This window comes from Amborella trichopoda, chromosome 8, assembly GCF_054954075.1.
Source record: "Amborella trichopoda isolate Santa Cruz 75 chromosome 8, AtrichopodaSantaCruz75HAP2 v2.0, whole genome shotgun sequence".
NCBI classification, from domain to species: domain Eukaryota; kingdom Viridiplantae; phylum Streptophyta; class Magnoliopsida; order Amborellales; family Amborellaceae; genus Amborella; species Amborella trichopoda.
This window is the reverse complement of record NC_142343.1, coordinates 39,940,894-39,952,320: the sequence shown is the minus strand read 5'-3', so window position 1 is coordinate 39,952,320 and position 11,427 is coordinate 39,940,894. Positions and strand designations below refer to the sequence as shown.

At 36.5% G+C, this 11,427-nt stretch overlaps 1 protein-coding gene across 1 annotated transcript; it reads right to left on the bottom strand.

Moving 5' to 3' along the window:
* Positions 1-114: 114 nt before the first annotated feature.
* AMT2 (ammonium transporter 2) lies at positions 115-2,531 on the bottom strand. The gene is made up of 3 exons (XM_006843589.4): positions 1,570-2,531; positions 1,115-1,400; positions 115-804 (listed from the first exon to the last, which is right to left on the bottom strand). Exons 1-3 carry the CDS (start codon positions 2,209-2,211, stop codon positions 275-277), a joined length of 1,458 nt encoding a protein of 485 aa, XP_006843652.1. The 5' UTR covers positions 2,212-2,531; the 3' UTR covers positions 115-274.
* Between the last annotated feature and the right edge of the window lie 8,896 nt (positions 2,532-11,427).

The window sequence follows — 11,427 nt, the reverse complement described above, 5'->3', positions numbered from 1 at the left end:
ATAATAATCTATCTCAGCAAAGACTTAAAATCTTTTGATTTCTGGACTGTTATCCTTGATCCTTGGATGACTCATTAATGAACGAAAAGGATATGATCAAGGAAAGAGAGGTTCTTTTTACAAGCATGGTTTGGTAAAAGAATAGTATGAATATGTACAGCCACAAGATGACGGCTATCGTGTAATGTGTACAAATATCTTGCCAGAATATACTGCCTGAAAATATTGTTCTGGCCGAAGCGTGAAGCCTTTTGACGGGGGGAGAGAGCTTCATCTACAACTCTACAGTGATACCTCTTGCCCCATTAACAGCATGAGCATTGCGGGCAAGAGGATCGGGTGATGCATGCAATGTAGCATCATACTTCTCGCCATCACCCCACAACGCATAGGCCTCCTCACCATGAATAGCATCATCTCCTATAATCAGCTGCTCTTCAGGCATTCTAAGAGGGATAAACACTCTGATAACAAGAAGTATAACAGTTGTGGAAACGAGGTTCCATCCAATCACAAACAGTGCAGCTACTAATTGCTTGAGGAACTGCATTCCACCATTGCCACCGTAGAAGGCCCCTCTTGAGTGGGTCACAGGCAAAACGAGGTTGCATAGTGTGGGCTCTGCAAAAAGGCCTGTGAGTGCACCACCAAGAAAGCCAGCCACTGCGTGAGTGTGGAAGGCACCAAGGGTGTCATCAACCTTTTGCAAAAGGGACCAGTTCTTGTGGAGAACCATCATTGTGAACCATGGGATGCTCCCTGACAAGATGCCCATCACCATTGCTGCCCAACCTTGGACCACCCCTGTTCACCACTCATGTTAGTCTAGTGACCAGAGAGAGAGAGAGAGAGAGAGAGAGAGAGAGAGGCGGGGTGGCGTGTTAGCGTATAGCTCAATTAGAAAGCACTTCTAATGACATTCATGGTATGGATTTGAACCTGGCTAAATATGAGAGAGAGAGAGAGAGAGAGAGAGAGAGAGAGAGAGAGAGAGAGGCGGGGTGGCGTGTTAGCGTATAGCTCAATTAGAAAGCACTTCTAATGACATTCATGGTATGGATTTGAACCTGGCTAAATATGAGAGAGAGAGAGAGAGAGAGAGAGAGAGAGAGACCTGCCCCTGGGGTAATGCAGACTAGGCCTGTAATCATCCCCTGAACAGCTCCGATCACCGAGGGCTTGCCGAAGTAGGCCACGTCCATGCATGTCCACATCAAAAGGCTTGTGGCTGCACAAATGTTAGTGTTGAGAACGGCCATGGATGAGGCTATGTTTGCTGCATAAGGAGCCCCCCCATTGAACCCTGACCAACCCATCCACAATAATCCTGCTCCTGCCAGCATCAAAAGCACATTGTTTGGAGGAAATCTCTCTCTGTCAACTTTCAGCCTCGGCCCAACCTGCACAAGTGCCCACATTAACAATGAGAGAGAGAGAGAGAGAGAGGGAGATAGGTGGCTTATGGCTCAATTCGAAGGTATTTGTTTCAACTTATGGATTGTTGTTAAACCTCAACTTTATGCATGTATGTGTGTGTGTGAGTGACAGAGAGAGACCCAAGTCACATACCCAGTACGCTGCCACCAATCCTGCAGTCCCCGAAGAGAGATGAATGACATATCCACCAGAAAAGTCTATGACTCCCCAATGGTAGAGAAAACCCCCACCCCATAGACTGAAAGCCCCCACCGTATACGAAAACGTAAGCCACAGCGGCACAAACGCCATCCAAGCCTTTATATTCATTCTACCCAAAACCGAACCTGCCAATAAAATGAGCGTGATCGCTGCAAACCCGAACTGATAGGAAACCAACGAAGCCATTGGATAGAATGGCTCAGAAGTTGGTGTCTCTAGAGTCCCATTTGAATAGAAATGTTCACTCTCAGGAAGTTTAGCTTGGTTGATCAAATACTTTTGGCTTAAGGCTGGTGCCCCCTTACCCCAAAAAGGCAAGAGCTTGTCACCAAACGCCATTCGATAACATAACAAAACCCATGATATGAGCACTGCTGCAAAGGCGTAGAGGGCCATGAACGCGGAATTCACGGCCCATTTCTTCTTTACAATGCTACCGTAAAGGATCACGAGGCCCGGCATGCTTTGTATGCCGACAAGTGTGGCTGCTATCATTTGCCATGCATTGTCGCCTTTGTTGAGCCATGCAGGCACAGCGGGCAGCGCCTCTGCATAGGCCAGGGCATGAGCCATTGTTCCCTGATCTTTCTCTCTCTTCTTTGAGAGAGAGAGAGAAGGAGGAGCTTTTTTGGGGGGAGAGGAGAAGAGGAGAGAAGAAGAAAGGAGAGAGATAATAGAGAGAGAGAAGCTTAATCACAGGGAAGGATGAAGAAAGGGGAGTGTTTGGTTCTTTGGATGAAGGTTTAAAGCAGAGTCTGTCCTAAAGTAAGGGAGTGGGGAGTGGGGAGGGGGGGAAGATTCCTTAGCTTAGAATTTGTGCGTCAACCGTCAACATTTTGAATCGGTAGATGGAATGGAGGTAGGCGGCCAACTTGACCTTTCCACACTACTTTTTCTCTGACTTTTTAGTCATTTTCCTTTTATAATGGGAAGGCTGATTTTTCAGAATTCCCATGAATGTGATTTTTTTTTTCTCCCTTGCTAAATGATTTTTCAGAATTCTCATAAATATGTTTTTTTTTTTATTCTCCCTTGCTAAAAGATTTCATGCTTTCATGAGAGCATACTGTTCTTTACTCTCCCTGTACATTTCAGTCTAGGAGTATCTTTCGGACCCCAGATTTTGCGGACCTAACCTCTTCAAAATAACCTGGGAAAATAAGATTTTCAAATCGCATTCTCCATGGGTTTGGAAAAATAATGTCTTAAGATTGTATAGAGACTCTTCAATTTTTAGAAGGTGGGATCTAAAAGTCACAGAACTCAAAGTTCAATCTTTTCTTTTGAAAGTAATCATCTCGTAATTCTTAGTTAGTTCGGTTCCTAAAATTTGAGATTGAAAAATCCTCTCAGGTAGGTTTTTGCATGGGGCAGTAAGTATACAATGTACTCTTGCCGGAACACAATATATGTACTCTTTTACAAAAAAATTTCTTTTCTTTTAATAATTGAGAAAATATACAAAGATGCAATTTATTTTTATTACAAAGAAGTCACAAGCACTCTTGTTCATTGGTTTTCGAATTGAATGGGTGTAAGTGTGTAATTGAGAATACTCAAAGTTCAAAAGAAAAAGTTCTTAAAATTCATTACTAGCTCAAACTATCCAATTTAACATCTAATGAATAGGAGTGGTTGTGACCTAAAGACAAATGGTTTCATTGTATACAATCCCTTAATAATTTCCTATGGTATACAATCCCTTAATAATTTCCCCAATCTTTTCTAATTTGCCTCTTAACTTTGCAAACTTTTGAGAATTTCAAGCAACTTTTCTAAATTCACGAGGACTACTATTCTGGTTCTCCGTGCCAAGGAAAACCACAGCATGCAATCAAATTTCCGTTCAAACACGAGCTGAAATTTCGGTATAAAAAGTTGATTATAATGAGCTGGGTTAATGGTAATAGAATTTTAAGTCTGGTGAATCATCATCATCGTCATAGCTTTTTTTTTTTTTTCAATTATTTAAGATTGGTTGGCTATACGAATCTTTGTCTACCATTTTATTCTATCAATATCGTGGATGAGTATTATATATTTTCCACTTGATTATTTGTGAGTTTACTTGGAACCAAAGCCGAATTTCACTTAAGTTTGGTAGTTTTTGAGAAAAACTTTCAGATCATTTATGCTCTTAAAATACTTTTCTTATAGTTACTTGCAGCCTTTGTCTTTGACCCCAAATTTTGTTAAACTTGAGCAAAAAATAAAGAAGAAACTTCAGTATAAATTTCATGGAGATGCGTCCCTTTCAAAAATATTTTGACCGAATTCATCAAACATTTCGACCGTGAAATACGGGTAAAGTACAACGCATTTCTCCCACCATGTTTTCTTTTTGCTCTCTCGCGTTGCCGTCCAATTGTCTTGGACGGTGCCGATCAGTTCCTCGGCCCCCATCTTGAACCAGTTTAAGATTAATTCCAAGGTAAATGGACGGTGCAGACGATTCCCTCTGCCCCCATCTTGAACAAGTTTAAGATAGAATCCAAGTTAAATGGACGGTGCAGAACGTGTAGTAGCACTGGACGACTACGCCTTAAGAGGGTCTTTTGCGTGCTCTCATGTCCCAATTCCATCAAGTTACATGCCCATGACCAATTAATTACCTACTTAAAATGCATCCTTTGACTAGTCCATTCTCCCCTCTCTCTCTCACCCATAGGCTCATATCAATGTTTTTGTCAAGCTCATTACCATCCCAAAAAAAATAAATCAGGGAGCATACTTTTTTGACCGACCCGGACCTAGCATATATGTGGCGGTACCGTCACGGACATACTAGATCCGTGGCAATCAAAATTTATGTGGAACCGCAACGGATGGCACGTCGTCTGTTGCGGATCCGTTAATAAAGTGCTACGGACATAGCAACTCTGTAGCGATGACAAAACACTGTAGCATTTTGCTGATAGGCGTTTTTTAACACTCCAAGTTTTGGACCCATACCTGGACTCGAGTCATGTCCCTGGTTGGGTCCGTGTCTATTGCATTTGATAATTCTATTAAGAAAATATTTGGATCGTTAATTTCAATTGTTTTTAGATGTTTGCATCTATCTTTAAGATGGATGCTTTATAGCTTGAGGACCGCAAAGGTAGAAATACGGTCCCCACATAACACAATTTTCTTTTTAATTGTTCACAAAAATTCATGTCTTGTCACTATTAACAATCGTAGTAATGTTAATTGACACAACTAATAATGGATATTAATTTCCAAACAGTCTCACTGGTTTTTTTCGGAATTATGAATTCGAAATCAAATCATTAAATCCTTACCCGCGACCAAATGTGAGCTAGTCATCATGTACTATCACTGTTAGCGTTAAGTTGTTTCCAAATTCTCAGTCCTGACAATGCCACATGGTTAGTAATTCCCAAACAGTCGAATTGGTCATAACGTAGATATATATAACCACAGATAGTACAGTGCATCTCAAAAACCTTTGTGCCCATGCACGCACTTGTGCATCGCGTGCTTTGCATACTTTGCCCCGGCCTTCTCTCACTCACCTTTACTCTATTAAACCATGTATAAATAGATTTTGATTTTTATACTTCATAAAAAATTTTGACACAGTTTTATATTGGCCGTCTACTTAACAAAACCACTTTATACCAAAGATAAATGGTCTTATTATATACTTTTCCAAAAATCTTTAGCCTTCATTTTAAAAGAAAAATTTAGGACCGTGTCATCAGTCACTTTGATTGTTTAGGGCCTCGCCTATTGGTTTCACACTTAAATTTTTTTGAATAAATTCATTTTGAATTCTATCCCTTCTTGTCTTGTCAGTTATCCATCTCAACATATCATTTCCATTGCATTCATTCTATAGGTATGTTTTTTTTTGTCCCCCTAACAATCTGCCTCATAGAACAAAGCTGGTCTCATAGTTGTCCTTTAAAACTTGTCTTGCACCTTCATTGATATGCGGCGATCATATAAAATTTCAATTCCAATTGCACATATCTACTTCGCCCACCCAACTCTAATTTTGTGTGCGACATAATCTCTCAATTTTCTTAGTTTATCGACCTAAGATATCGAAAGTGCCGTCTTTTTTGTACTTCCTGGCCGTTAATCTTAACTACTTCCTTCTCTCTCTCTCTCTCTCTCTCTATATATATATATATATATATATATATATATATATATATATATATATATATATATATATATATATATAGCCGAAGCTCTAAACAATCAAAGTAAAAGTACCTTCAAATAGTGTCAAGAAATGTGGTTTCAATACTGGAAATATTTGTGATAGCCTTAAAATATATTTTCATATTTAATTATAAAATTTAAATCTTCAAAAATAGTATAGATCGAATAGATTTATGAAAATTTGAAAATCTTGAAAATTGACGGTCTAAAGATAAGTTAAATGATGCACTATTTCCAAAACTTGAAATCCATTTTTTATTTCTCATGTCCGTGCATCTTGATGTCGAGATGATCAATTTGAGGATATTTAGGCATCAAAACAACCTCTTCTATTGAAATTTTTGAGGTAGGTTCTAATTTGATTGTTTAATGTATATATATATATATATATATATATATATATATATGTATATGTGGAAGATACTACACAACTCTTATAGGAGAATATAAACAGTGATTTCGCCTACCCTCATCACCATCCGAAGTTCATCGCATGATCACAATTGTCCAATAGTATTTAAATTTTTATTTTTTTCTACAAATCAAAATGATCTGAAATTTAGAACGTGTGTACATAAAAAATAGACGAATCTACAAAAAATATCAAAACAATATTTTACATGAAAAATTGATAAAAATACCCCTAAAAATGTTTCAGGAGTATTTTGGCCAATTTTATTTTCACGAATTTTTTTTTTTATGCTTTTATTAAGTGCATCTTACTAAGATCTACATACGCTCCAAATTTCAGATTATTCTGATTTGTAGATAGAAAATGAAAAAGAGAATGCTACTGAACAATCGTGACCGTGCGATGAACTTTGGACGGTGATGAGGGTAGACGAAATCACTGTTCATTTTTACCTATAGACGATCGGAAGACTTTTCCTATTTATATAGAGAGAGTTGTGAATGATGGATTTATTATTTTTGTAGTCTATTTTTTTAGAAAAGTTACTTTTGTGGGGTAATTTTGTAAATATTACTACAAGACAAAAAGTACTTTTATCATCTCTACAAGGGGTGAAGTTGAAATTTTAACTAAAGGACAAGGGCACTCTACAAATAAATTTTTGGGACACTAACTTTTAAAATGCCATTGTATTTTTATGAAGATTTCAAATTTGTTCTTGCTTAATGGTAAAATTACATATTAAGTGAGGCGCACGTAATAAAAATATAAAAAACATAATTCATAAAATATAAATAGACCAAATACTTCCAAAAATTTAGTGAGATGTACACACGTCTCACAAAGAGTCTTTCCAATGCCTACAGGAAAAAATGAACAGTGATTTCGCCTACCCTCATCACCGTCCAAAGTCATCGTACGATCACGATTGTCCGGTAGTGTTTCATTTTTTATTTTTTTTTCTACAAATCGAAATGAACTGAAATTTAGAGTGTGTGTACATTTTAATAAGACACACCTAATAAAAATATAAAAACATAATTCGTGAAAAAACTTGACTAAAATACCCCGAAAACTTTTCGGGGTATTTTGGTTATTTTTTCATGTAAAATATTGTTTTGATATCTTTCGTGGCTTCGCCTATTTTAATGAAAACCTTCCAATCAATCATCTAAGCCTTGAGATATGTAGATATAAGTAAAAAGAGAATTTCAAGTCTTAGAAATGTCCATCTCGTAACAAGTAATCTTGAACATCTATTTTCAAGATTTTCTAAAGCTTATAAATTTGCACAATCTACACTAGTTTTGAAATTTTAAATTTCATAATTACAATTAAACATAAATTTTCAAGTCATTTTAAGATTTCCGATATCAAAATTACATCATCCAACAAAATTTAAAGTTGCACCTTACTTGTGCAGTATAAGATGGGATGGGCACGTCATACAAACCTCACACACACACTATATATATATATATATATATATATATATATATATATATATATATATATATATATATATATATATATATATATATATATATATATATATATATATATATATAGGGATTGTATACAATGAGATCATTTGCTTTTTGTACAGAGAAATGACAATTACATATAACCATCCGATATGAAATTTGATATCTTAGGTATGTCACAAAATTTGAAAAAAATTCTTTTGAATTGGAAGCTTGGTCAATAAAATAAATACAACTACCCGATTTGACATCCAATGGTCAAGATTAATTGCGACCACTTTACGCAAAAAGTAAATGGTCTCATTATATATATATATATATATATATATATATATATATATATATATATATATATATATATATATATATATATATATATATATATATATATATATATATATATATATATATATATATATATATATATATATATATATATATATATATATATATAAATTAAATGGTCTATTGGTATACTTTTCATAAGGGCCTTTTAGGTCTTTTTTGTGATGTTTTCAATCGAAAGGCCCTTGCTATGAATGGAACTTGGGCTTTAAGGTCCCTATTGAGATGAAGTCATATAGTATCAGTCAAGGCCTTGCGATTGTAGCTTTTAGCATGCGCTTTCCCCTATTAGAAAGTGTTCTTTTTTTATATCCATCGAAACTGAAGAGGTTTCTAGACCCTATGCATGGAGTACATGTGATTGAGCAATTGTGTGGGGTCATGACTATGTTTGTAACTTCCCTATTTATGGGTCTACAACTTGTGCCCGAGGACCATGACTATGTGGCTCTTAATACAGCCAAAGAGGTCTCTCTCTCTGTCTCTACCTCTTCTCCTTTTAGGGGTGTACAAGCTCTGCCTAAGGAGCTTCCTTGTGTCTCTTAAAAAAGCCAAGGGGGACTGACTAACCGGTTCGAAAAATCAAACCCGCCTAAGAAATTAGCCAATGGCCGGTTTTGAGTAACCAGTAAACTGGCCAATTCATTCGGTCTAATCAAGCATATTCTCACCATTTCAAGAAGCATAAAAACTAAAAAATATAAATAAAATCTAAAAAACAAAAAAAGTATGATTAAACAAAACACATCTAACTGAAATTGAAAATTATTGAAGAAAATGGATTTCAAAAATCGATTTGTGCTCAGGGATATTTTTGAAATTTTTTAAAAAAATGGAAAAATGTAAAATAAGTATTCACGATACTTTGCGATCTTTGTAAAAATGATAAAAAAATTAAAAAATTACATTACAAACAAATCCCTTATTTTTCAAGATTTTATATAGCTTTTTTTTTAACTTTTTTTTTAAAAAAAATATTCGGCCGGACCTCCAAATCCAACCAAAACCAGATCGGCTCGTGCCCGATTCCAGGTTGGGCCGGTTCATTGGTCTCTCTCATATACAAGGGGAGTCTCTCTCTCTCTCTCTCTCTCTCTCTCATAGGGGGTTCGAAGTAGCACATGGCATAAGAAAATGTAGGTTTGAGGGTAGGATTCTTATGAAATGTGGGGGTAGTGGCACTAAATTATAGAAACAGTTAGAAATGAAAAGCGTGTCAATAGTTGGAAATGTAACAAAAGAAGAACGTTGGTTGGTTCTGACATCCATGCATGTTGGGGTTGGTTAATATTATTAGGCGTTACTCTCCTCAGCTCAACACACTTCTTTGCAGTTATGTCTATCGCAAATATAGCACCCACGAGAAACTGTGTGTGGACCATGAAATGCGTTATGTGAGAAAATCTTAGAGAGAGAAAGAGAATAGAGGATTAGAGAGAAGACGGTTAGAAAGAGAGAGACACATGGATGCCATTGTATATCAAAATAGCAATTTGAGAGTAGCGGTGGCAATAGATCGGGTCCGGCTAGACTGGATCTTGACCCAGAACTAAATGTATTTTGGACCCAACCTATCTAGAAGTTGGGTCCATACTCATAACCATTGGGTCTATTCCGTCGGGTCTCAAGTCTAGTTGGGTTCATTGCCACCATCATTAGGAACTTTTATACACATTTCTTATTATTATATGCCCATATTATTGCCAACAAAATCACTGGCACCTACTGTTAGATTTCAAGCCGTATGATTTGTTGTTTGATAGTTAAAATATGGGTCGGGTCCAACCGGACTCGAACCTAAACCCGAATAGTGCTCGGGTCCAGGTCCATTGCCACCTCTATTAGAGAGAGAGAGAGAGAGGAAGTAAAAAAAAATACAAAGTGTTAGTGTTATGGAAAGAGACGACCAAATGGAGGTTGCACGCGCAACACAAATATACTTGTACTCAACATACAATTGAGAGAAGTCTAGAGAGAGAAACCATGACCACCAAGGCAACTTAGAGAGAGAAAGAGTGTGAACATACAAAAAGAGAAAGAGAAAGCCTATAACCTAGATAGTACACCCACTTAGATATCCACTTATTGCCAAAGTTAGGAAACCCTAAAATATCTGAGGTTAGTTTAGCATGTTTCGTGACTGCAAACTTTTCCACCATAACAAAGCAAAAAAAAGACGAGAGAATTATAGTTAGAGAGCGAAAGAGGGACAAAGCCCAGTGGCATATGATCTTACAAAGCGCGTAGTGGCGTTTCTGGGAAGGTAATTGGCTTTTGACGTGTCCCATAATTATATCCTACAAGATGATTAGCCCCAAATTAAGAACCCGAGCCTTTAATCATTGTTAAGGGACCCCCACAAGAGAAACACGAGAAAAAGACAATTCCCTCTCTAAACTCTCGTGTGTGGTTATAGTGGCCGCATTTGCCCACTTTTAGCGCGGGCGGCGTGAGACACGCGCGGGCCACGAGCACCAAACGCCCACTCTTGCCAAACATGAAACAGTTATTTTCTTAGTAATTCATCGAGGGGTAAGACATGTTTTTTTCACAAAGTTTAGGAGTTATTTTTTTTATTAAAACATTAGTACGGTGAGTCAATAGGAATGAAAACAGCAGCGTCGGAAAAGTTAAGGAGTTAGTTTTTTTATTAAAATATTAATAAATTAGTAGGAGTAGAAATGAAAACCACATAGTGAAAATAGACAGTGGGATGCTATCATAACGAGCCATCCCTTCGGTACCAAACATGAGAAATTTTAGAGAGTGAATTTATTATGGGCGACCCTTAATACATGGCAGGGCTTGTTTATTAAGCCTGTTGGTTATTAAGCCCGATTATGGATGAAGTTCTCTCGTGTCTTTGAGGAAGAGAAGTGCGCTCATGTTTTTAGAGATTTCAATGGAGATACCTGACCCCCTAGCGAAAATGGCCACTATGGCCTGGTGTTTCTTTTTTTTCCCCTTTATTCTTTTCTCTTTTCTTCTATTCTTTTTATTTGAGTGATTTATGTACGGATCTTAATTTTTTTTGTAAAATATGAAATGCTTTATTTATAGGTAGAAATTACATTATAAAGTTGTTCGACTAGTTTTTTTTGTTTTCAAAATTGTCCTTTGGTCGAAGTATGGAAGCTTTAGTCAAAAACTCAAAAGTTTATTTTGTTTTATTTTTTTAAAGTTTTTCATTAATAAGGCAGTACCCGAAGCGTTAGGGTAATGCCCTACTACTAAAAAATAAAAAGTAAATTTCGGTTGGAGGATGTCCTTGTATAAAGGGGTAATTTTGAAAATTAAAAATAAAAATAGGTATACCAACCCTTTTTTGTAATTTCTACCTATAAATGAAGTATTTCGTATTTTAGAAAAAAA

What these genes read in the sequence shown, in the direction of transcription:
- AMT2 (XM_006843589.4), bottom strand. Translation starts at nt 2,211, where the DNA reads ATGGCTCATGCCCTGGCCTATGCAGAGGCGCTGCCCGCTGTGCCTGCA. An exon ending in GATTGGTGGCAGCGTACTGG is followed by an intron (nt 1,401 to 1,569) that starts GTATGTGACTTG and finishes GCACTTGTGCAG; the next exon opens with GTTGGGCCGAGGCTGAAAGT. An exon ending in CTGCATTACCCCAGGGGCAG is followed by an intron (nt 805 to 1,114) that starts GTCTCTCTCTCT and finishes AGTGGTGAACAG; the next exon opens with GGGTGGTCCAAGGTTGGGCA.